Source organism: Schistocerca americana, chromosome 8 (assembly GCF_021461395.2).
Source record: "Schistocerca americana isolate TAMUIC-IGC-003095 chromosome 8, iqSchAmer2.1, whole genome shotgun sequence".
NCBI lineage: Eukaryota > Metazoa > Arthropoda > Insecta > Orthoptera > Acrididae > Schistocerca > Schistocerca americana.
In genome coordinates, this window is record NC_060126.1 from 237,863,250 (window position 1) to 237,890,883 (window position 27,634).

Sequence of the window (27,634 nt, forward strand, 5' to 3'; positions counted from 1 at the left end):
CAAAAATGTAAAAAATTCTACAAACTTAAGCTGATACAGACAAAAAAGGCTGCTTATGAAGGGTACATAGAAGGTGCAACAAACAAGTGCAAGGCAGCATGGCAGATTGTAGCACAAGAAAATCCCACACGTCACACACATGAAACTCAGCTCACTCCAAGGGAACTAAATGACTACTTCATTAGCTCAATTAAAGAAATTGAAAGTAAGATAGAAAAAACAGATACATCTGCAAGCGATTTACTTAATGCCCTTCCACCAGTAGATCATGTCTTTAACTGGTATAGTATCACACCTGCTCAGATTAAAAGAACAGTCACAAAATTTTCAAATTCTAAAAGTATGGACTGCTACTGGCTCTCCAATTACATAGTAAAAAAAAACTGTAGACTCGATCGCTAAACCATTGGCATTCATATTTAATAAATGTTTACAGTCAGGAGTGTTTCCCGACTCCCTCAAAATTTCCAAAGTTATTCCAGTGTTTAAAAAGGGTGACAAACATCTTCCTAAAAGTTATCGCCCAATCTCAATTGTGCCAATATTTTCTAAAGTATTTGAGTCACTTATGTACACTCAATTAAGTAGCTATTTTGAGACACACAACCTTTTGAGCAATAGTCAGTTCGGATTCCGACAGGGCAGAAATACCACTGCGGCCATCCTGGAAATTGTTGACCAGACATTAACAGCCTTTGAAGACCGGAATATGGTGTCACTTGTCTTGTGTGATCTGAGCAAAGCTTTTGACTGCATTCCCTTTGGCACCCTGGTTGCAAAACTAGAATTTTATGGTGTATGTAACCCAGCATTAGCAGTAATAGAGTCATATCTTCATAATAGAAGACAGTTTGTCTCAGTTAAAAATAATTACTCCCCTGTAGCAACAGTTAGTACTGGTGTACCACAGGGCTCGGTTCTGGGACCCTTCTTCTTCATCATAGCCATCAATGACCTACCTCATCACATAAATAGTACTACCATATGCTATGCAGATGACACAACCCTCCTCACCTCACATCAGAACATCTCAGCTTTGGACAATAACACACAGGAATCACTCAAATCAGCCATCCACTGGTTCAAATCCAATAAATTACTGTGTAACTCAGAGAAAACACAACAGCTTCTCTTAGGGTTACCCAAAACCATAGAAAACAAAACTGTAAAACTATTAGGAATGCATATTGATTCCAAACTTAATTGGGAAGAACACGTAAATCAGGTTTGCAAAAAGCTTTCAAGAGTCTCCTATCTCCTTTGGAAACTTAGGGACATGATTAGCATGAACTTTCTGAGAACAATGTACTGTGGACTCTTCCAGTCACATATTACATATGGCCTTCTCATATGGGGGCACAGCTCTCACAGTAACAAAATTTTGTTGATGCAGAAAAGAATGCTGCGCATAATGTGTAAAGTCGGTCCCACGGAGCACTGTCGTCCTCTCTTTATAAGGCTAAGACTGTTGACCATTGTAAACTTGTATATTTATATCTGTGTGTTACACATTAAAAACAATGGTATGGAAGGTGTTGTCAGGGAAGAAATTCATAACTACAACACTAGAAGGAAGGCAGATTATGATATACCAAGACACAGACTAACAAAAAGTAGTAACTCACACAAAGTGAATACCTTAAAAATATTCAACAAACTACCGCAATCTGCTCGGGACATGCCCACAAAAATTCTTAAACTAAATTTGTACAATTGGTTATCTGACAATCCATTTTATTCTATGCAAGAATATTATGATCTGAGTAGCACAGAGATAAACCTGTAATTGCATAATTAACTTAATTAACTACTATATATACTGTTACAAAATATTTCATATCTAATACCTTTGTATTTCAACTGTGTTAGGTAACTACTTTATTTGCCAGTGTTATGATGTGTTACGTAACTACTGTGTTTGCTACTACAATGTAACTCATTTTTGGTACCTTTGTATGTATCTGAAACAAGAATATGTATTAAGCATTGTAGTCACCTGCTTAAGGTTTATGTTATTTGTAAGTTACTCATATGCTAATTATATCTATGCCTTATATATAGTGTCTGGAATATTAATATTATTTTATGTACTGACGAAGCCTATTTCATCTTGCATGATCAATGGCTAATAAAGAATCTTGAATCTTGAATCTTCGTCACCCATTGAGCCTTCACAGCCAATTTTTTCAACAGCTGTTAAAAAAAAATGTTTATTGGAGATGTTAGCAACTTCGTCAGTATTTTTTACAATATTTCCATCCTGAATTAATTCTATGTCAATCATATACTCTACTTTTTTACCACTCTCCCTTTTTATAACTTACCAGATGGTTTTTGATTTGTTATTTGTGTTATCAATTTCAGATGTTATGTACATAGTTTTGGATTTTTAAAATATTACAGTACAATCAGTGGTCCTTCTTTTTGATGGTATCATTAGGTAGCCTTAGGGAGTCATATAAATTTCTTTTTGTTCAACAGGAAATTCTGATCCCTTTAATAATCCAGGGTTTCCGTTTTGCGGCCTGAGGATTGTTTCTCAAGATTATGTTGAGGGAATGAACGTGCAAGATTTCATTGCCTGTGGAAACGAAATTTGCTCTGTGCTGTGGCGTATGCTTAACACAGCTCAATTCATTTCGATATTCTTTTGGCCTGAAAGATACTCTACTTTCAATGACGGATTTTTCGATATTCGATTTCAGTCGAAGATTGAGTTTGATTTCAATGTATATTGTATAGTATCTTTGTTGAATTCGAAGTTCTACTGCGCGTAGCAACGAGTTGGTGGGTTAGGAGTTGCCGGTGTTTGTGGATTTTGTTTTTGTTGTTGGTGTGTGAAAAATGCAACCAAATGATCCAGAAAAATTTGATGGAATGTTGCTTGCTATGGCACAGCAACATGAAGGTGGTGTCCAAGAGGTACAGTCAAATGCAACGTGTGTATATTATGTCACTGAATTTGTATTATTTTCCTTTAATGCTTTTTAGTTCCTTGTGTACGCATTCCAGATTGCAATGCTTTGGTGACTCTATGTATTTTAACAATATAGCAAGGTACTACGTATGTTACGGTTGTTGATTCTAGAAACATCGATCGTGCAGCTCAGGAATATGTTGTCAAGTTTGTTAAGAACCTGGATCTTACACAGTTTTATGTGCAACTCTACCGGAATATTATATTTTCTATACTCTCAATATTTTCAAAAATACTGCAAACGCACTATTTGAAATTAGAACAGGAAACTATTGGCTTCCTTATCAGCAAGCATGTGGGAAATACATATTGTCACCATGGTTGTCTGCTTTTCAAACGTAGTGTTCAGGGTTGGCAGGTCGTTTTCAGTTTACATGAACGTCAGAAATATTAGAAAATGTCATGCGTGAGATACTAGGTGATGGAATTGCAAAATGTGGTAAGCAGGTATTTTGCCCGAATTATAGGCCTAGTGATAGTAATTTTTTTTCTTCACTTCTGCCTATTATTTAATAACCTGAGTAGGCCTATCTAAATTGGTTGAGCGAAAAACACTAGATAATAAAAATTTCCCCCAGTCTTTGACAATAAGGTACAGGAATGTGAGGTGATAATTTTTGTAGATTAAGAAATTTATGCTTAGCCTGTAAACATCTAAGTCAGTCAGATATGAATGCTGATATACATTAGTATTTCATATTTAAAGTTCATGACTCCGAAAGGCCATAGACATAAAGAAAAAATGTTTTGCTCTGCTCAACATTTATTGTGCTAGTGGCCTACCTCTAGGATTGGTAAGAGTGATCTTGCGGTAGTGTAAATTGTATTCAAACACTGCACTGCTGTTCTGAAGGATTAATACATCATACTTCTTTCAGCTACTGGACACCATCTTCAGTTTCCTAGCAAGGAAAACTGATTTCTTTACTGGTGGGGGTAAAGGAGCAGGAGAAAAAGTAAGTCTTAATTTAAATGTATAGAGTAGTAAAACAAATTATAACACAATTTTCCTGTGGGTAATTCAAAGTCATACTATCCAAAAGTTCATCAAGGCACTGTTGGTCCAGATTGTCCCACTCCTCAACAATGATTCTGCATAGATCCCTCAGAATGGTTGGTGGCTCACGTCATTCATAAACAGCCTTTTTCGATCTATCCCAGGCATTTTCAGTGTGGCTCATGTCTGGAGAACACGCTGGCCACTCTAGTCGAATGATGTCGTTATTCTGAACGAAGTCATTCACAAGATGTGCGCGAAGGGGGTGTGAATTGTCGTCCATGAAGACGAATGCCTCTCCAATATGCTGCCGATATGATTGCACTATTGGTTGGATGATGGCATTCGCGTATTGTACAGCTGTTTCAGTGCCTTCCATGACCACCAGTGGTTTATGTCGGCACCACATAATGCCGCCCCAAAACAGCAGGGAATCTCCACCTTGCTGCACTCGTTGGACAGTGTGACTAAGGCATTCAGACTGAACAGGTTGCCTCCAAACAAATCTCCAATGATTTTCTGGTTGGAGGCATAGGCAACTTTCATCGGTGAAGAGAATGTGATGCCAATCCTGAGCGGTCCATTTTGGATGTTATTGATCCCATCTTTACTGCACTGCGTGATGTCATGGTTGCAAAGATGGATCTCACAATGGTCGTCAGGAGTGAAGTTGCACATCATGCATCCTATTGCGTGCGGTTTGGTAACACGACGTCCTGTAACTGCATGAAAAGCATTATTCAACATGGTGGCATTGCTGTCAGGGTTCCTCTGAGTCATAATCCGTAGGTAGCAGTCATCCACTGCAGTAGTAGCCCTTGGGCAGCCTGAGCGAGGTATGTCATTAGCAGTTCCTGTCTCTTTGTATCTCCTCCATGTCCGAACAACATTGCTTTGGTTAACTCCGAGACACCTGAGCACTTCCTTTGTTGAGGCCCCTTCCTGGCACAAAGTAACAATGTGGATGCAATTGAACCGCGGTATTGACTGTCTAGGCATGTTTGAACTACAGACAACATGAGGCATGTACGTCCTTGCTGGTGGAATGACTGGAACTAATCAGCTGTCCGACTCCCTCCATCTAATAAGCGCAGCTCATGCTTGGTTATTTACATGTTGGGTGGTTTTAGTGACATGTCTGAACAGTCAAACAGACTGTGTCTGTGATACAATATCCACAGTCAATGTCTATCTTCAGAAGTTCTGGGAACTGGGGTGATGCAAAACTTTTTTTGATGTGTGTATTAATGAAGCTATCACTATATTAATCAACTGAATACTATGGTTAACAGATATATATATATATATATATATATATATATATATATATATATATATATATATATATATATATATATATATATATATATATATATATGAGCAAAACAACCTTCCTTATGGCCTACCACGTACCACACTATACCAAACACTATATAATATCATGGAGACAACACCATATATATGGGTCTATGGTTAGGGACACCAGGATTCTCATCAACTTCATGCACTGCCCACAGGCCCATCACCTAACATATTCTGCTATTAATCCAACTGTAGAAATTTTATTATTGACAGCAGATCTTCAACCAAAGCAGCACATAATCATAAGCTAGTAAACTTATCAGTCATATCCATGCCTAACAAAAAAAGAGAAATAAATACCACATTTCATTCCATGCAGCAAACACCAAACTAATCAAACCTAATAAAATCGCAAACACATGAAAACATAACAACTCACTGAAATCAAAGCAGACATTTCCAAATCCAGACTCAAATAAACACACGTTACCACAGTGATAAATAAGACTCGAATGAATCCAATGCTGCATGTTAAACAACTCCACACATCAACATCCACCACTGTTGTGCACTATCAAATATAAAACCATGACCTCTACAAACAAGAACTAACTCAAAAACACCACACCGTAGCACCGAGCGTGGTGGCGCAGTGGCTAGCACACTGGACTCGCATTCGGGAGGATGACAGTTCAATGCCGTCTCCGGCCATCCTGATTTAGGTTTTCCGTGATTTCCCTAAATCGTTTCAGGCAAATGCCGGGATGGTTCCTTTGAAAGGGCACGGCCGATTTCCTTCCAAATCCTTCCCTAACCCGAGCTTGCGCTCCGTCTCTAATGACCTCGATGTCGACGGGACGTTAAACACTAACCACCACCACCACCACCGAGCTTGCACTCCGTCTCTAATGACCTTATTGTCGACGGGACATTAAACACTAACCACCACCACCACCACCACCACCACCACCACCACCACCACACCGTAGTGATGTCACACCACCATTAAGCCTTGACTTAAAGCAAGTGGATGGAATCAGACACTTCCAATGACCTGACAGAAACACACTGTATGTAATGGCTCTGCCCTTGATATAGGCCCTTGCCCAAATCATTTGCAAGACTTGCTTTGCTGACTTAAAGTTATCTCACTTGGTGAAGTAGTGCAGTGATAAGGCACTTGACTCAAGTCCCCCTTTTAGCCATCCTGATTTAGGTTTTCTGTGGTTTTCCTAAATCATCCAAGCCATGAATTTTACCTTTTTTCTGACCAAAAATTCCACAAAACTCCCCACTGAAACAGTGTATTCTTGTAGTTGTCTGCACCACAGTTCAGAGCCTGTGATGACTGGTAAATCCTCCTACAACTAGCTGAGTAAGTTAGCTCAAGTTAAGATGAGGGCATACCACACTCAGTAGGACCTTGCCTAGTAAAGTGCTATTGTTTAAACCAATTTGTAGATTGATATTATAACTACTTCATTGATGATCTCACATATCTAAACCATAGCTTGTAGTATGTAAGGTAACAGTGTGTGTAAAATACTGGCCTCATATTTTGGACGGTCAGGTTTCAGTTGTCCCTCTAGCCTTCTTGACATTGGTTTTTTGCAGTTCCCCAAATTGAGTTGTGTCCATAAATACTACTTTCTAAATGACTGCTGCTGATTTTTTTTTTTTTTTTTGCTCCACTGAGATGGTATTCTGTTCGTAATGACTGTGAGATTGCTAAGGCATCAAACTCAAATGCCTTGTGTTAACATTGAATCCAGCTTTTTGTCTGTTGCTTAAATTACATGATTCAGCTCCTTCATCTGGTTACTCTATTGTTTACTGACAGGCCTCTTGCTATTGGTCTCAAGCTTCTTAGTGACACCTTATGAATCTGCCAGTATTTACCTTACAGTGGCACTCTTTATTGCGAAGTTGTTTACTTTAATTGCGTGGTACTATGTGTTTAACAATTTGCATTTCCTAGATGACACCAGGAGTTCACTTAGCTAATGATGATATGTATTGTAATGTGTCAAGTCATTTGTGAACATTCATAGTATCCTCTGTATTTTTCCCGCCCGGCACTTTCTTCCCGCCCGGCACTTTCTTCCCGGCTACTCTCGTCCCTATTTCAGAACTTATTCACAGTAAGTGCTTTAAAAACTGCCCCAAGGTTAATGCCTGAAATTTTAGATCTGGCAGGAGATTTATTTCCTTTAATGATTGACAATAGCTGCTTAGATTGAAAAGTACTTCCAAACAAGGAAATAATTCAAATGCAAAGTTTCAAAAATTTCCTGCCCTTATATCATACTCCGCAAGCCATCTCATGGGTGGGTGGGGTGCAGGTTCCTTCTGGTACCACTAACTGACACCTCCCTCTCATAAACAACACATGGGAAGAATGGTAGTCAGTAAGGCTCTTTATTGGCTCTAATTTCTCAAATTGTGGTTGTCACGCGAGATGTATGTGGCTGAAAGTAATGTTGTCTGACTCTTCCCAGAAAGCTCTTTCTCGAATTTTTAGTAATAAATCTCTCCGTGATGCACAATGCCTCTCTTGTAATGGTTGACAGTGGAGTTCATTGAGAATCTCAGTATGCTCTCATGACGACTAAATGATCCATTGACGAAACATGCCACTCTTCGTTGGATCTTCTTTCTGTCCTCTTATCAGTCCTACCTGGTAAGGACCCCATATTGATGAACAGTACTCAATAATCGGTTGCAGAAGAGCCTTCTAAGCAATTTCCTTCATTGATGAGTTACAGTTCCTATGAATCTGGCATGAGATTTTCCCATTTATTTTACATGGTCATTCCACTTACGGTTGCTCGGGCAGACAAATATGTATGAAATATAGACATGCAATGTCATTAAATCAATCTTCAGATGTGGGTCACACAGGGTCTCAGTCTGTATTTGATTGGGTACTAATTCCATATCTATTATACAAATCAAAAAGAACATGTAAAACTTTTTTTTACAATGATTTAAAATCTGCAAATCTTGATTGAAACTCATTTCTGAGGCTCAAGATTTTTTTCTGAATATATTTTTGTTTGATGTTGTTTCACCTTAACAAGTTTTCTTTTGTTTTTTCTCCATGTTGGGAATTGTATTAAATCTTTATTTTTCAACTGTTTTCCCCATAAAACTAGAGTACGTTGTCCATAATGATCTGATCTTTTCCTTAACGTTTCAGATTTTAGTTGTGCAAGTGTTTTGTTATATCAACCACAAAGGGTAAACATTGCAACCATATTTTCTCTAAAAACTGTATTGTATCTTTATTTTAAATTGTTAAGAACTGACATGTTACCCCTTTTCAGTCTGAGAATTGTTTAAGAATAGCCAACATACCGCATTGTAATGTGACATATGCAAATGATCGGAGTGAAAGAACTGTTGCTGATTCGAAACTCAAGTATACGTTGCCTTTATGCACAATACTTACTGATTTCTAATCCAATGCTGGTGATGACTCTTTGACTCGTGGATTTTACTTCCTTTTTTGACAGTAATGAAACAAAACCATGATTTTTTTGTAGTCAATAAAGCAGTTCCACTGTAGCATCCTATACAAGTGTTTTGCATAGAAACTTATTAGAACAAGTCTTCAGAATTATTGAAATCTGTGTTACAAGTATGAAGAAGCATAACCAAATGAGGTACGCCTCAAATGTCAGTAGTCTCATACAGGAAATGGTAAAAGTTTTGAAATGAAGATTTTTTAAAATTGGATCTGAATACTTTGTCAGCCAAATCAGTAACTCTTTTTGTAACTGTGTTCCAAGACAAAGGGGTTGCTTGATGAAGAGTCTTCACACTTCCTAGGCAAACAATTTCTGCAGTTTTTATTATGTATTCTCTTAGATGATCACCTTCAGTAAAAGGTTTAGAGTATTTAGTTATCAACTCCAACAAGCTGTAACTTACATGCACTGCCACTTCACTGTCTTGTGTTGTTGGTTAAAACATGTTTCTTCAATCCCAACTCAAGCTCTTCAAACCTTTCTTATCTCATTAATCCTTCGTAATTATTGTGTGTTGACCTGCGTTGTTATAATGATGACTAATGTTACATAATTTTGGAACACTAATAGCATAATTTTGGTACACTAATAGCAGGATTGCATATCAAGGCAATTATTTTATTATTTACTTAACAGCAAAAGAATTCAAATTCCCACTTTTTTGAAAGCTTTGATATTTGCCTCCAATTCTTCCTTAAATTTTCTACCACTTGGTTTCAGTCAAAATGCTGAATACAAAGCATTGAAATAAATGAATCTATGTTAAAATTATTAAAACAATAAAACATTTTAGTAATAAATAATATTTTTATGTATATAAACATACCAGATACAGAATAATTAAGACACAGAATAATTACACAAATTTATAACTCTTTTCCAAAAGGAAAATAGAACTTATTTTCACCCACTAAACAAATTGATCCGTACAAAACTAAAATCTGTCGCTGCAGCTGTTGCATGAAGTGGTGGGGTGTGAAGGCCACAGCGGAATTTAGAAGGGTGTGAGGTGGGGAAAATGTTTCTCTTTCTTCTGCATTGCTACTAACTTGGGCACCATGCACCAGTAGCAGCTATGGCAGAAATGGTACATAGGTGCAATAAGTTTCGTGGAAGCGTATTATAAAGAAGTTCGTGTTCATATATGTTAAATTTTTGTGGTAATAAAAATGACTAATGGACCAGGAATAGCTTCATCAATTGTTTTATTAACACTGGACACCTGTTCATTGAGCAGCTGCAATACAGCTGTTTTGCAAGGACCAATCCTATTCTGGGCAGCTATGTGTCATGATGGGCAAGAGAAATGGTGAGGGAGAGGACAGATTCATGTTGCAACATGCAGTTAAACATTAGTTAGTATTTACAGGTTTTTATGTAGCCAACAGTTGGATACACTGACACCTCGATCATGCTGGTGAGGCCTGTTGTCCGTCACGGTGGCAGATGTTGAGGTGCCATGTGGGTCGCCAGCCTTGAAAGGTGGGCACGATCTGCCCAGGCCGTCCGAAGTTGTGTTGATTAGGCACCATTGCCCCATGTCGTGCACTTTGTTGCAGTAGCCGACACTAGATGTCCTAATGCCAAACAGGAACGTCCCCATCACTCCCCAGGGTTTACAGTCCATCAGTTGGAAGACCCTCAGAGGGTGGAGGCTGGCTGGGCACCAGCTCCCCATTTCAGTTTCCCTCAAGTCCTGCAGGCCCCACACCACACGTATGGAGCACCTTGTGCCAGAACTCAGTGTGTTAATCGGGCAGGTAGCCATCCAGTCTTCTGGTCTTCTTCACCCAGCTATAGACATGGTTTCTCTGAAACTCAAAAACTCTGTAGTTCTCTTATTTATGCCCTTATAGCCACACTTCTGACATAGTTCTGCTGATGGGGTTGAGGGGAGCGGGTTCACCATACTACTTGCCTGCTAGCTTTTCTTAGTTCACTCAGTGCCGAGCACAGGTTGTTAGGCCGTGTTATATTTGCAGTTGTGAGTTCCTCGGTAGCGTGCAAGTGCTCTTGAGGTACAAAGTATTACTTCGCTTTTGGTCACAGTGTGTCAGTGCTTCAGCCATGACCAGGGTAGCAACCATGTCTGCCTGGAATGTTTTGATATAAGTTCAACAATACTGCCCAGTGTCTTACTTAATTAACCTATGTTATTGCCCGACCTCGCCTCTACTGCATACCCACAGCTGCAATTAAACTTCAGAAACTTAAATTTTGTGTGCCAAACTTTTCAGGACGCAGCAGTTGTGGTGCTGCTGTTGGCACCAGTGGAAAACATCATGATGTCATAGTCTTTTAATATTACCAGCTTACCGATACATGTCGAGCGACAAGATGATGATGATGATGATGACAGACTACTGACAAAAACTTTGATCAGGATTGATCTATTGTTGATTCATGAATGCGCAGCAGTGCACTCGTTAGGGTCTGTCAAATGGTAGTCACTTTTCAAAATGTTAACGTCTAGTTGAGTTTTGGCACTTCCGCTCAAGGTGACAGAGTATTTACGTAGCATAATAGGTGATGGAGTCTGCAGAAATAACCTTAAAGGGCTGAGTGCAACCTGCAGGCTTCAAGTTTTGTGACCTTTGTCCGCATGTTTTGACCTTAGTACAACAATAACACCGTGGCATGTATACCTTAATTGAAACTCGCAGAGTTGTGTGTGTGTGTGTGGGGGGGGGGGGGGGGGGGTTTAAGTAGTAGTCCTCTGAAACTCGAGGTTCCTTACATTTCAACGTGATTAGCAACAATTTTGTGATTTTATACCTTTAAAAACTGTGTTAAAGAACAAATTGCATATATGTCGGGACACTTGAGTTGCATAACACTTTTAAAGAGCTATTGTAGGCAAATGAGCAGTAGTCTGATCTTCCAACTGCTGTAGCTCTGGGCTCGTTGACCAACTGTGTGTGTCAGTGGCGACTTATGTTTCTATACTGCTACATTTCTTAAGTAAAAGTGGAGATTATAATTCAGATAGTCCTTGTAAGTATAACTGTGAATTATTTGACCTTTTATAAGATTTTATAGTGCGCAGAACTTTTGGGAACAAATTTTGAATTTTGTTGGTTGACTGCACCTTGTCTGTGTGTGTTAGTAAATGATTGTGTTATGTGGTAGAAAAGAAATACCTAAGCTAGGTACCTGAGAAAAGAGGGATTGGAAACACATTTTGACTCTGTGAGAAAGGATAAATATAGTCACTTCAAGTTTGTGATAAAGCCCTGCATGAGAAAGACTATCAGTAAACATAATTCTAACTTCATTGTGTATTTAAAGGATAAATGTAAATCAGGAAACACTTGCTATCTCCAGGAAACCATATGTTAAGTCACAAAGTAAGATATTTTGGGATGTGTTATAAACACAGGATGGGTGAGCGATGTTGGTTTTTAGTCTTTTGTATCTGTTTATTAACCGCACAAAGTGTCAGCTATGTGGTGAGTTATTCCGTCCATTACTTATATTGTATCCTGTATTTTCCGTTTATATGCATTGAAAAGAAGTATTTTAAAGCACATGATACATTAACTTGAAGGGTGACTCCATTTTTTGTGTAGTTGGTAATGGAAAAGTTCAAGAAATATGAAAAGGTGGCATTAGACATGGAAGCACAGAAAGCTGAGGAACGAGAAGCCAGTGAGAAAAGACGCCGTGAAAAAGCAGAAGCACAGAGAAAGAAGGAACAGGAACTACAGAAGCAACAACAGGCTGAAGAAGCAGCGTCCATTACTGAACTTACCGAAGAAGAGGCCAAGAAATTGCAGGATGAAATCGATCAGGTTAGTATATGCATCGAGTCAGTTTGATAGATTAATTGTGCAGTTTGTTTGCATCATCTCGTTTCGTCACTACAGCCTTGAACTTTTATAGAAATGCAAAGATATTGCTGGTCCTGCCAGCATTTAGAACTTCTTTCATAAAAGAGAGTTGGAGTTTAAGCTTCTGTGCCCACCAGTGGGCAAGAATTGGACTGTAAATGTGATAAAAATTCTATCATCTGTTTCCTAATGATTGACTCCTAGCTTCAGGCTCCTCTCGCATGATGTTGATGCGTAGCACCTCACTGTCTACTTTTATTTCACATGTGTGTATTAAAAGTTGTGTTATAGCTTGTCCCAGTGTTATTTTGCGTAGAGGTGTTATTGAAGAGTCACAAAAGCCAGACTGCAGTTTCCTCAAAAACATTGTATACAGTTTATAGCTACAACTCCTCTCTATTTACTGGCAGATTTTCATTGTTTTCTGGTTAGTCGTTTCTGCAGAATAATGCCAATGCAAGACCATATGATGAAGCTTGCTGCTGCAGCTATTGACGTAGAAAAATTGCAAATTTAAAGCCTGAAAATTTGCTGGTTATGTCACATACATTAATAATGTATAATTCCTACATTTTTTGGTTAAGAGTTTGTATTTGCATTAGTAGCTGTGGTTGAACAGAGAAGTCATACCAGTGCACTGCCACTGTCGTAATGCAGAATAAGTGCGTATTCCACCAGCGAAGAGTGGCGACATACTGCTTGTGTACCAGTGTAGCTTTGTCTTGTTAGTGGATATTACTTGTGAAGAACATCAGTCAGACTTTCAAGAAGCAGGAAAATGGAAATTGGATGTATACAAGCAGTTGTCAATAAATGAGTAATGAAATTTGTAACAGTAAGTAAAAATTTGAACTGGTAGGTGCATCAATTAGCTGGAATAAATTTTACAAGACAGAAAAGAATGAAATGGAAAGAACCTATTGTTATCACTTTCTGCACTGTGTGAGGTCTCACTGTTGCCATAGTGATCTATTTGAATCAGCATTGTTTCTATTAGCATGTCAAGTCAACAAACTCTTTATGCTAATCAGTATTTGAGTCTGTACATGAGCCATCAAATTTCTCCATACACTTTACAGAGTTGAGATGTATACGATCACTTATATGTCTGGTTCTTTGTCATTAATTTTTTTGTGAAACTTCCAAATATGTAGACTAGTATTGAATTTGCAATGCACCACACGCAACCTCAGAAGTTTAAATTCATTGTCCTCTGTACACAGTACTCTGCAAAAAGAATTATAACAACATTAAGTGCAGTTTCATGTTCAAGCAAAACCTGCTTTAGTAAAGCCCTTGTAAGATGTGACATTAGATAGAAACTCTGCATCTCTAATCATTAAACTTTGGCCCTCAGTTTGCATGTGGCACAAATCAAGTGTTTGTGTGGCCCGCAGCTCTCGGCCATATTTTTTGATACTTGTATACATGTAATAATGCACATCCAAATCCAGAAACATGAACTGGTGTTAAGAACTTCATGAGAGTGTAATTTCCCTGCTCAGTAATAAACAAAAATACTTAACAGAGACAGTAGTATTTTAAGATATGCTAATTTTAATTGATGTTGATAAATTTTGTCACTGATCTCAGGAGCGTAGGGGGTAAGTACTGTGGGTTAAAGGTTGTGTGAGGGTGAATCTTTCATTGTCCGTCTTCCAGTACTGCAAACTCCCCGGTGTGCATTACTCATACTGATCAGTTACGTTATAAATTTCAAATGGAAGTAACAGGATTCTTGAATGCATGTTATGGAGATGGTCATCTTCAAATGTGATACATAAATGGTCATTCTGTAACGTTACAAACTTTCAGGGATGATGGAGAAGGGTAATGTATCAATGTGAGGTAAAGTATTGTGGAGCAGAAAGGATAGTCGAAACTTCCAAGCAAAAATCGTTCTAATACCTCTGATCGTGGAATACATCTACTGGTACTGTTTTAGCAAAGGTTGTAGGGTAGGCAACGTACAGAGGTTGGTAGTATGGATCAGAATATGAAAAAAAGTCTAGTAAACATGAGTTCTAAAATGCAAGTCTTAAAAACTACAAACACTTGTTCATCTTTGATACTGTGAAACACTTCCACTGCAAGTTCTTTGGTTTCTGTATTTTTGGTGGAGGTAGTATGGGTCAAAGCAAGAAAAAAAGTCCAGCAATTATGATCTCTAAAATGCTTACCTTAAGAGCTATGAGCACTTCTTCTGTAGAAGAGATGTGTTTCACAGTAGCAGAGATGAACAAGAGTTCATAGGTCTCAAGGTATTAATGTTAGAACACATGTTTACTATACATTTTTGCCTTGTTTTGGTCTACCCTGAAAGTTGCCTACCCTGCGATCTTAGTAACAGCAGCGGTTCAAGTATTTCACTGTCAGAGGTATTGGAATGATTTTTGTGTAAAACTTTTGGCTTCCTTTTTTCCGGACCAGGGTCAGTTACCTCGAATTGATACATTTACACTCATTCATCCTTGAAAGTTTGTAATATTATCAGGGAATCACCTTGCTTTTGTAGCAAGGAATATGAAATTAAATTAAGTCTACTGTAGTACAAGTTAATGAATAGAATAAAAATGACAATCAAAACATTTGCGATCATCTCTCATATTGCATAATCTGTTTAAATATAAGTACTTTTGTTGATAGTTTAATCATCTGCACACAAATACGATACAACGCCACTTCACCAGGCCATTACAGTGTCACAACCTCAGAGTCACTGTGTTTGGCTGGAATCTGAAACAAAACAGTGGACATGAAGTGTTCTGAATGGTGTTGGCGATAAGCACTAGAGGGCTAGCAGCGAATGTGCTTGCCCTTACTTGAGCTACACTATTAGACGTCTGGAAGAAAGTTCCAATATTTACAGAGGATGTAGTTTGCATTAAGGGAAGGAAAAAGGTCCTATAAACATTGGTCATAAATCTCATATCTTCAGAGTTATGTCCTGCATGTGGACGAGGAACCTATCTTGCATACCAATCACTTTGATATGCAGCACAATGTGTTTTCAATGGTATCAACCATGCACCCAACCGAGGAACACTTGCAGTATTCAGCAGCATACTACGGTATGTAATGTATCGGTCAAGTATGTTACTTTTATCTAGTGTACCCATAGTGTTCATACAGCACACCATTTGTTGTGACAGCAGTACATTACTGTAATTTATTTCCGTGTCTGTCACTGGTTGTACAGCTCTCGATGGAGGCCTACTATTCAACACAAGAGATGGGAGGTACGGTCTTCTGCCATGAAGAAGCAGATGGAAGGAGCCAACGGGCTTTTAACCTCTATGTCACCAAATGTCCACAATGCCATACACCATCTGTAAAGATGTTTTGTACCCTTTTCCAGTGGCTTTGCACCATGAACATGGGATCATGGCAGACCTCAAACAACTTGCAGTGAGTATTAGAAAATAGGATGGACATCTCTGGAACAAGTGTCTGAAGGATAGCTACAGCAGAAGGTACTGCTAAATCTGTTGTCTGGACAGTCTTCCATGAACTGTCACTCTATCCCTAACATATGCAGCGAGTCCAAGCATTCAGGCATCACAGGGACAGCTTTTTAGGTCCCTAGGTTCTACATAGCAAATTCAATGGTTCTAAATATTGTCATTTCCTTCAGAACCAATTAACTGTTTTGCCATTACATGAAAACTGCAAATGTACATGTATGATGTGGCACAGGCCCATTGTCAACTTTGCTTGAGGCATCACCTAGCATGAGTCTTTCAGGAGCGATGGGTTGGTTGGGGAGAGCCAATACCATGGCCTGCCCATTCTTCTGACTTTAACCCTGTGGATTTTTTGCTTTGGGGACTTGTAAAGACCTTGTTGTATGTGGTCCCCGTAAGTGGTGTGTATACGCTTCAATACCTGCGACGCAATCCAGCAACAAGCAGGGATGTTCCAATGAATGCCAGATTTCATGAGACATAGGGTGGAAGGCTGTGTTGCAACAGATGATTGTCACGTTGAGCACAAGTTGTGAAGTGTAGCACAGAGACGTGGGGGTCATTGACAGTAGTAAACTGTAATTCCTAAGATATAAGATTTACAACCAGTGTTTATAGTGTCTTTTTTTTTTTTGTTCCTGTGTTGCACACTACATCATGTGTAAATACTGTAAGCTTCCTTCCAGGAACCCTGTATAGGCATAAGGTATGCACATTGTTTTTCATTTGTACCGGCTGATCAAAAAGTCAGTATAAATTTGAAAACTTAATAAACCATGGAATAATGTAGATGGAGAGGTAAAAATTGACACACATGCTTGGAGTGACATCGGGTTTTATTAGAACAAAAAAAACAACAAAAAATATAAAAAAAACAGTTCACAAAATGTCTGACAGATGGTGCTGGACAGCAAAACGTCAGTGACTGCGCATGACAATCGTGTAACTGTTACCGTGACGGGTGAGAGGTACGCCAATATGTTACAGAATTTCATCATCCCCAGCCTGGCTGATAAACACATGCTGGAACGTACAATGTTTATTCAGGATGGTGCTCCACCCCATATTACTAGACGCATGAAAGATCTCTTGCGCGTGTTGTTTGGTGATGATTGTGTGCTCAGCCTCCACTTTTGTCATGCTTGGCCTCCCAGGTCCCCAGACCCCAGTCCATGCCGATTATTGGCTTTGGGGTTACCTGAAGTCACAAGTGAATTGTGATCGACCGACATCTCTAGGGATGCTGAAAGACAACATCCGATGCCAATGCCTCGCCATAACTCCGGACATGGTTTACAGTGCTGTTCACAACATTATTCCTCGACTACAGCTATTGTTGAGGAATAATGGTGGACATATTGAGCATTTCCTGTAAAGAACATCATCTTTGCTTTGTCTTACTTTGTTATGCTAATTATTGCTATTCTGATCAGATGAAGTGCCATCTGTCGGACATTTTTTGAACTTTTGTATTTTTTTTGGTTCTAATAAAACCCCATGTCATTCCAAGCGTGTCTGTCAATTTGTACCTCTCTATCTACATTATTTCATGATGTATTCAGTTTTTAAATTTATACTGACTTTTTGATTACCAGGTATATCACATATTAACTATCTCATGAAGATCGATTTATTCATTGATACTAAGCTAGGTGTTTTCTAATGATAGCATGCTCAAGCAAAAAACAAAAATCCTATCGCTTTCTTTCTAAATGGGAAACTGATAACTTCTTTACCCACATAAAGAACAAATGTGTGCAGTTTCCGTGCTATGTATATGTATCAGTTTGGAAGGAAAGGAAACATGAATTGTCCCTTCAAAACCATTCATTTGGGGATTGAAGTGAATTTCCCAATGGATTCTGCTTCAAAGAAAGGAAGTATAAGACAGCTAAAAATCTGAGGTTGTTGTTGTTGTCTTCAGTCCTGAGACTGGTTTGATGCAGCTCTCCATGCTACTCTATCCTGTGCAAGCCTCTTCATCTCCCAGTACCTACTGCAGCCTACATCCTTCTGAATCTGCTTAATGTATTCATCTCTTGGTCTCCCTCTACGATTTTTACCCTCCACGCTGCCCTCCAGTACTAAATTGGTGATCCCTTGATGCCTCAGAACATGTCCTACCAACCGATCCCTTCTTCTAGTCAAGTTGTGCCACAAACTCCTCTTCTCCCCGATTCTATTCAATACCTCCTCATTAGTTATGTGATCTACCCATCTAATCTTCAGAAGTCTTCTGTAGCACCACATTTCGAAAGCTTCTATTCTCTTCTTGTCTAAACTATTTATCATCCATGTTTCATTTCCATACATGGCTACAGTCCATACAAATACTCTCAGAAACGACTTCCTGACACTTCAATCTATACTCGATGTTAACAAATTTGTCTTCTTCAGAAACGCTTTTCTTGCCATTGGCAGTCTACATTTTATATCCTCTCTACTTCAACCATCATCAGTTATTTTACTCCCTAAATAGCAAAACTCCTTTACTACTTTAAGTGTCTCATTTCCTAATCTAATTCCCGCAGATCCCCCACTTAATTCGACTACATTCCATTATCCTCGTTTTGCTTTTGTTGATGTTCATCTTATACCCTCCTTTCAAGACACTGTCCATTCCGTTCAACTGCTCTTCAAAGTCCTTTGCTGTCTCTGACTGAATTACAATGTCATTGGCGAACCTCAAAGTTTTTATTTCTTCTCAGTGGATTTTAATACCTACTCTGAACTTTTCTTTTGTTTCCTTTTGTGCTTGCTCAATATACAGATTGAATAGCATCAGGGAGAGGGTACAACCCTGTCTCACTCCCTTCCCAACCGCTGCTTCCCTTTCATGCCCCTCGACTCTTATAGCTGCCATCTGGTTTCTGTACAAATTGTAAATCGCCTTTCGCTCCCTGTATTTTACCCTTGCCACCTTTAGAATTTGAAAGAGAGTATTCCAGTCAACATTGTCAAAAGTTTTCTCTAAGTCTACAAATGCTAGAAATATAGGTTTGCCTTTCCTTAATCTATTTTCTAAGATAAGTCGTAGGGTCAGTATTGCCTCACGTGTTCCAACATTTCTACGGAATCCAAACTGATCTTCCCCGAGGTCGGCTTCTGCCAGTTTTTCCATTCGTCTGTAAAGAATTCATGTTAGTATTTTGCAGCTGTGACTTACTAAACTGATAGTTTGGTAATTTTCACATCTGTCAACACTTGCTTTCTTTGGGATTGGAATTCTTATATTCTTCTTGAAGTCTGAAGGAATTTTGCCTGTCTCATACATCTTGCTCACCAGATGGTAGAGTTTGTCAGGACTGGCTCTCCCAAGGCTGTAAGTAGTTCTAATGGAATGTTGTCTACTCCCGGGGCCTTGTTTCGACTCGGGTCTTTCAGTGGTCTGTCCAACTCTTCATGCAGTATCATATCTCCCCTTTCATCTTCATCTACATCCTCTCCCATTTCCATAATATTGTCCTCAAGAACATTGCCCCTGTATAGACCCTCTATATACTCCTTCCACCTTTGTGCTTTCCCTTCTTTGCTTAGAACTGGGTTTCCATCTGAGCTCTTGATATTCATGCAGTGGTTCTCTTTTCTCCAAAGGTCTCTTTAATTTTCCTGTAGGCAGTATCTATCTTACCCCTCATCCTTACATTTGTCCTCTAGCCATCCCTGCTTAGCCATTTTGCACTTCCTGCCGATCTCATTTTTGGGACGTTTGTATTCCTTTTTGCCTGCTTCACTTACTGCATTTTTGTATTTTCTGCTTTCATCAATTAAATTCAGTATCTCTTCTGTTACCCAAGGATTTCTACTAGCCCTCATTTTTAACCTACTTGATCCTCTGCTGCCTTCACTATTTCATTCCTCAAAGCTACCCATTCTTCTTCTACTGTACTTCTTTCCCCCACTGCTGTCAATTGTTCCCTTATGCTCTCCCTGAAACTCTGTACAACCTCTGGTTCTTTCAGTTTATCCAGGTCCCATCCCCTCAAATTCCCATCTTTTCGCAGTTTCTTCAGTTTTAATGTGCAGTTCATAACCAATAGATTGTGGTCAGAGTCCACATCTGCCCCTGGAAATGTCTTAAAATTTAAAATCTGGTTCCTAAATCTCTGTCTTACCATTATGTAATCTATCTGAAACCTTTTAGTATCTCCAGGGTTTTTCCATGTATACAACCTTCTTTCATGATTCTTGAACCAAGTGTTAGCTATGATTAAGTTATGCTTTGTGCAAAATTCTACAGGCGGCTTCCTCTTTCATTTCTTAGCCCCAATCCATATTCACTACTACGTTTCCTTCTCTTTCTCTTCCTACTGTCGAATTCCAGTCACCCATGACTATTAAATTTTCATCTCCCTTCACTACCTGAATAATTTCTTTTATCTCATCATACATTTCATCAACTACATCATCTGCAGAGCTAGTTGGCATATAAACTTGTACTACTGTAGTAGGCGTGGGCTTCGTGTCTATCTTGGCCACATTAATGCGTTCATCATGCTGTTTGTAGTAGCTTACCCGCACTCCTATTTTTTTTATTCATTATTAAACCTACTCCTGCATTACCCCTATTTGATTTTGTATTTATAACCCTGTGTTCACCTGACCAAAAGTCTTGTTCCTCCTGCCACTGAACTTCACTAATTCCCACTATATCTAACTTTAACCTATCCATTTCCCTTTTTTAAATTTTCTAACCTACCTGCCAGATTAAGGGATCGGACATTCCACGCTCCGATCCATAGAATTCCAGTTTTCTTTCTCCTGATAACGATGTCCTCTTGAGTAGTCGCCGCCCAGAAATCCGAATGGGGGACTATTTTACCCAAGAGGACGCCATCATCATTTAATCATACAGTAAAGCTGCATGCCCTCGAGAAAAATTACAGCTGTAGTTTCCCCTTGCTTTCAGCCGTTTGCAGTACCAAAACAGCAAGGCCGTTTTGGTTAGTGTTATAGGGCCAGATCAGTCAATCATCCAGACTGTTGCCCCTGCATCTACTGAAAAGGCTGCTGCCCCTCTTCAGGAACCACACGTTTGTCTGGCCTTTCAACAGATACCCCTCCGTTGTGGTTGCACCTACGGTACGGCCATCTGTATCGTTGAGGCACACAAACCTCCCCACCAATGGCAAGGTCCATGGTTCATGGAGGGGGGGGGGGGGTGAATCTGAGCTTAACACCTATTAAGGAAAGGCAGCCCCTGCCTATTCTCCCAACATTAAAAATAAAATAAAATAAAAAAAACATTGAGGAGAGAAGAGAGTGCCGTCCTTTTATTTGAAGTTAATAAGTCTGATGAAAAAGTGTGTTTTTACAGTACTTTATTACTAACTACTCTTAAAGTTCTTCCGTATGTACAGTTCAGCTTTTTTCTTACATTCAGTTTAATTAAAAATTAATTTCATGTATACTAGAAATGTAAGTCTGTAGCTGTTATTAACTTAGCGCCTGCGAGTTTATTAGCGTAGATTGTATGGTCTGCGTAGGTTTTTGTTTTGTTTTTCTTTCACCAGTTATTTGATCTCCATAGGTATTAAACTTGTAAAAATGCTGTAGCAGTATTTCTTAATTTCTGATGGAGAAACCAAGTGACAGTTTTCGGTCTAGCTTCAGAATTGCCTTAATAGTAACAAATTTTCATCCCCCGTTTTATCCTCTCAGGGGTGGAATTTCAAAAAATTCCTTCTTAAATGATGCCGACAGTATAAGATCAACACCATCTACAAATTTAAAGTTCTTGTCCTTTGTGGTTTGGGATGGGCAATGATGAGTCAGCAAGTTAGTCAGTCAGTTGAGACATTGCATTTTAAACAAAGAGATAAACAAATGTAAGATTTTTAAAAAGTTCTTATTCTTTTGGTACCTCACAATAGGATTTTTTTTTAAAAAAACTTAGAAGCTTCAAAAGTTTGGCCGACCACTGGTCGTGGATCTGAGGGACCATCACATTTTTTCTCCTCCTGGATAAGAACTCAGTGTTAAGGTCTAAGCTAAATGGAATGAATAAACGGTAATTTCCGAATGCAGGTTTATGGAGGATGCAATCAATCAAGTCATTGAGCTGATCAGTCACTCCAAGTGAGCCTAAGTGGGTGGGGTCATGAAAGCAGGAGGTTTTGACCATGTGTGGTGGCCATTGATGGAGGTTCGTCAGTCATTGTATGGTTGTCTGTGAGACTACTACAAAATCAGCGACGCCAGGCTAAGTTCACCTGACATGGATTAAAAGATGGTTGTGAAAGTGTGACCAGGTTGCGGTGTGAGGTCTAATTTTAATTCTTAATCTTTCCACATAGAGCACTGTTGAACACCTTGCAGCCAGAGGTAGCAGTTCTTAGAGCTGTGGCCTATGCCAACAATCTCCCATTGGCACTGGTCAATTCGAGAAAACAAATTGAATAAATTTGGATAATCAAGATATGATGTAACCAAATTAAAACACATCTAATATTGTGTTATTAGGGAAAATTTTAATGAGATCCCATAATTAATGTACGTTGTGAATGCATTACAGGCCAAAATGTGTCAAGATACATATATGTCTACCTGATCATTTAATCTCGATTTTTTTCCATCAGTCTTATGGCTGGTTTGATGCAGTCCGCCACAAAATCCTCTCCTGTGCTAATCTCTTCATCTCAGATTAGCACTTGAAACCTACATCCTCAATTGGTCATAAGCGAGTGACTGCGTGTGAGATCGCTCTCTAAGTTTTTTTATATTTTTACGTCTCGGATACATATTTTAACGGTTTTTGTGATAATATTTACTATATAAGTGACTTATTAGTGGTTTCTTCATTCGCCTCTGCTTTTCTTGTGTTGTGACCTGATATTTGTGAGTGTTTCGTATCGAGCAACGTAACCTCTTAGCTGTGTTTACATTCCGAGCTGACCAGTTGCAGCTGTAGCGGCGCATCGAAAGCTAAGTACTGATTAATTGTTTGTGTATAGTGGTTTATTTAGGAACTTTAGTAGTCTTCAACCGGTGTTTTTTGTGTTTTCTGGTGAAATAATTTCAGAAGAACCTTTTGGGAACTGTTTTCAGCTTCGTTACTGTGTCATTAGATGTTTGATTCTCTTTCTGTATTAGTCCTTTGTTATATTCACATTTGTTGTTTATTAATACTGTTAATAATTGTAGTTACTTCCCTTGTAGAGTAAGTTTGTGATTATTGTAGTCAGGTTTTTAACATCTTCTTATTGTAGTAGCGAAACTTAAAAAAATTAAAATTTTACCACGAGTGAGAATTGTGGGCTTTGCCGTAGGTTCGTGAGTAGTGGATTGCGGTGTGAGACTTGTTCGAAGTATTTTCACTGGGGGGAATGCAGTGGGGAAGCCAGTGGGCATTCTGGTGAGATCCTCTCCTGGAACTGCAGGTTATGTAGCAAGAGTAAGTTGATACAGGAGCAGGAGCGTAAGATCTGTGCCCTTCAGGGGCAGTTGAAAACCGCACAGGAGCAGCTAGATAGGATGAGGAGGGAGAAGGGGGTTGGGGGAATGGGAGCTGGCTGTTGGCAAGAGATCTGCTAGGAGAAGAAGATTTTCAGATAGTTTTACTATTGGTGTTTACAATAGATATGACCAACTGTCAGTCTAGTGGAGAGGAACCTCTAGTAGCTGTAGATGTAGGAAGTATGCAGCAGACCTCAGTAGGTACGCTGGCTAGAACAGTTGCAAACTCGAAGAGGAAGAAGAAGGTTCTGCTGTTAGGTAGTTCTCATGGCAGAGGTGTAGGCCAGCAGTTGCAGGAAGTACTGGGGAGTGAGTACCAGGTCACCAGCATTGTGAAGCCTAATGCAGGATTGGCTCAGGTGACTGTTAACATAGGGGGGTTATGTAGTGATTTTACTAAAGAGGATCAGGTAGTGATTGTGGGTGAGGCTGGTAATAGTATTGATAGGGATGGTGAGTATGACATAGATGGTGACCTGGAAAAGATAGCCACTCACACTGGCAACACGAATGTGCATTTCGTGGAACTGTTTCAGTGTCACGATCGGCCTCATCTTAATACAGCCGTCAGGCGTAATAACATGAGACTTAGGGGTGCGCTGTTGACAGAAAGCATGGGTCACATTTCAGTGGTGTCGGTGGAGTTTATCAGCAGGACAGGTTTCACTAGACATGGCCTGCACCTCAGCAGATATGGGAAGGGAAGGTTAGCAAAGCTTATAGATGACAGCATAGGTGGGGTTGGTGGGATCACTCATGGGAAAATTCCTGCAGTAGTGGGTGTTAGAGCTGCACCTTTTTTAGATTGAAGTCAGCTGATAGGTATTCCTGCTTAAGGGAAGTCTCTCTAACAAAGGAACCACTTTTGACAAAGCTTAGGTATCCGAGTAATGAGGGAATTAGTATATTTCATCAAAATATACAAGGTATTAGAGATAAAGTTAGTGAATTGCTTATAGATGTTGACTCTGAAATTATTGGTATATCTGAACACTTCTTAAATAAGAAGATAATTCAGAGGCTTCCTTTACCAGGATACAGGTTGGCTGGCAGCTTTTCGAGGAGCTCTTTGCAGTGTGGGGAGTAGCCATGTATGTGAAAAACGGCATCCCATTTGAGTCAATTGATGTTTCAAAGTACTGCACTGAAAAGGTGTTTGAATGTTGTGCAGGTGTGGTTAAATTTAATGGAGATAAACTTCTAACTGTTGTTATTTATAGATCCCCAGACTCCGACTTCACAACATTTTTGCTAAAGCTGGAGGAGGTTCTTGGTTCACTTTATAGGAAATACAAAAAGTTAGTTATATGTGGTGACTTCAATATTAATTGTATAAGTGATTGTGCAAGGAAGAGGATGCTGGTAGACCTCCTTAATTCATATAATCTTATGCAAACCGTATTCTTTCCAACGAGAGTGCAAGGGAACAGTAGAACAACCATAGACAACATTTTTGTTCATTCCTCATTACTAGAAGGGCATTCTGTTAGCAAAAAGGTAAATGGCCTTTCAGATCATGATGCACAAATTTTAACTTTAAAAGATTTTTGTGCTGCAACACGTGTTAAATATAGTCATCAGCTGTTTAGGAAAGCTGATCCAGTTGCTGTAGAGACCTTTGTAAACCTTATCAAGGAACAAGAGTGGCAAGATGTTTATAGCGCTGATACAGTAGACGATAAACATAATGCTTTTCTCAAGACTTTTCTCGTGCTCTTTGAAAGTTGCTTTCCGTTAGAACGTTCAAAACAGGGTACTAGCACAAACAGGCAGCCTGGGTGGCTGACTAGAGGGATAAGAATATCTTGTAGAACAAAGTGGCAATTATATCAAAATGTTAGAAACAGTCAGAATCTAAATGCAGCAGCCCATTACAAACAGTATTGTAAGGTGCTTAAAAATGTTGTTAGGAAGGCAAAAAGTATGTGGTATGTAGATAGAATAGCTAAGTCTCAGGATAAAATTAAAACCATATGGTCAGTCGTAAAGGAAGTGGCTGGTCTGCAGAGACAGGTCGAGGGTATAGAGTCAGTGCGTAGTGGGAATGTCCGTGTTACTGATAAGTCACAGATATGTACAGTATTTAATAATCACTTCCTGAATATAGCAGGTGAACTAAATAGAAACCTAGTCCCAACAGGGAATCATATAGCGCTCTTAGAAAAAAGTGTTCCGAGACTGTTACCTGAAATGCTCCTCCATGATACTGACAAGAGGGAGATTGAGTTAATAATTAAATCACTAAAGACCAAGAACTCTCATGGATATGATGGGGTATCTAGCGGAATACTGAAGTATTGTTCTATGTATGTTAGCCCAGTACTTAGCCATATCTGTAACTTTTCCTTCAGGAGTGGTCGGTTTCCTTACCGATTAAAGTACTCGGTAGTGAAACCAGTTTATAAAACGGGAGACAGGGATAATATTGACAATTATAGACCTATTTCTATGCCATCGGTGTTTGCGAAAGTTATCGAGAAGGTTGTATATACAAGGTTACTGGAGCATTTAAATTCACATAATTTGCTGTCAGATGTTCAGTTTGGTTTTAGAAATGGTTTAACAACTGAAAATGCTATATTCTCTTTTCTCTGTGAGGTTTTGGACGGATTAAATAAAAGGTTGCGAACGCTAGGTGTTTTCTTTGATTTAACGAAGGCTTTTGACTGTGTTGACCACAAAATATTACTGCAGAAGTTGGACCATTATGGAGTAAGGGGAATAGCTTACAATTGGTTCGCCTCTTACTTTAAGAACAGAAAGGAGAAGGTAATTCTCCGCAATATTGAGAGTGGTAGTGATGTTCAGTCCCAATGGGGCACTGTTAAGTGGGGTGTTCCCCAAGGGTCGGTGCTGGGGCCACTGCTGTTCCTTATGTATATAAATGATATGCTTTCTAGTATTACAGGTGATTCAAAAATATTTCTGTTTGCTGATGACACCAGCTTGGTAGTGAAGGATCTTGTGTGTAATATTGAAACAGTATCAAATAATGTAGTTCATGAAATAAGTTCGTGGCTTGTGGAAAATAATTTGATGTTAAATCACAGTAAGACTCAGTTTTTACAGTTTCTAACTCACAATTCAACAAGAACCGATATTTTGAAGCAAGGGGAAACTACAGCCGTAATTTTTCCCGAGGGCATGCAGCTTTACTGTATGGTTAAATGATGATGGCGTCCTCTTGGGTAAAATATTCCGGAGGTAAAATAGTCCCCCATTCGGATCTCCGGGCGGGGACTACTCAAGAGGATGCCGTTATCAGGAGAAAGAAAACTGGCGTTCTATGGATCGGAGCGTGGAATGTCAGATCCCTTAATCGGGCAGGCAGGTTAGAAAATTTAAAAAGGGAAATGGATAGGTTGAAGTTAGATATAGTGGGAATTAGTGAAGTTCGGTGGCAGGAGGAACAAGACTTCTGGTCAGGTGACTACAGGGTTATAAACACAAAATCAAATAGGGGTAATGCAGGAGTAGGTTTAATAATGAATAGGAAAATAGGAATGCGGGTAAGCTACTACAAACAGCATAGTGAACGCATTATTGTGGCCAAGATAGATACGAAGCCCACACCTACTACAGTAGTACAAGTTTATATGCCAACTAGCTCTGCAGATGACGAAGAAATTGAAGAAATGTATGATGAAATAAAAGAAATTATTCAGATTGTGAAGGGAGACGAAAATTTAATAGTCATGGGTGACTGGAATTCGAGTGTAGGAAAAGGGAGAGAAGGAAACATAATAGGTGAATATGGATTGGGGGACAGAAATGAAAGAGGAAGCCGCCTGGTCGAATTTTGCACAGAGCACAACATAATCATAACTAACACTTGGTTTAAGAATCATGAAAGAAGGTTGTATACATGGAAGAACCCTGGAGTTACTAAAAGGTATCAGATAGATTATATAATGGTAAGACAGAGATTTAGGAACCAGGTTTTAAATTGTAAGACATTTCCAGGGGCAGATGTGGACTCTGACCACAATCTACTGGTTATGACCTGTAGATTAAAACTGAAGAAACTGCAAAAAGGTGGGAATTTAAGGAGATGGGACCTGGATAAACTAAAAGAACCG

General features: G+C 39.1%; 1 protein-coding gene across 1 annotated transcript in view; it reads left to right on the forward strand.

Annotated features, from left to right (window-relative positions):
- Nucleotides 1-2,750: 2,750 nt before the first annotated feature.
- The window catches only part of LOC124544772 (nuclear migration protein nudC), a 59,809-nt gene continuing 34,925 nt past the window's right edge, over nt 2,751-27,634 (forward strand). The window contains exons 1-3 of the mRNA XM_047123449.1: nt 2,751-2,922; nt 3,856-3,933; nt 12,376-12,597. Of these exons, the coding sequence (XP_046979405.1) occupies nt 2,845-2,922; nt 3,856-3,933; nt 12,376-12,597 (378 nt within the window). The 5' untranslated portion in view covers nt 2,751-2,844. The remainder of the gene's footprint in view (nt 2,923-3,855; nt 3,934-12,375; nt 12,598-27,634) is intronic.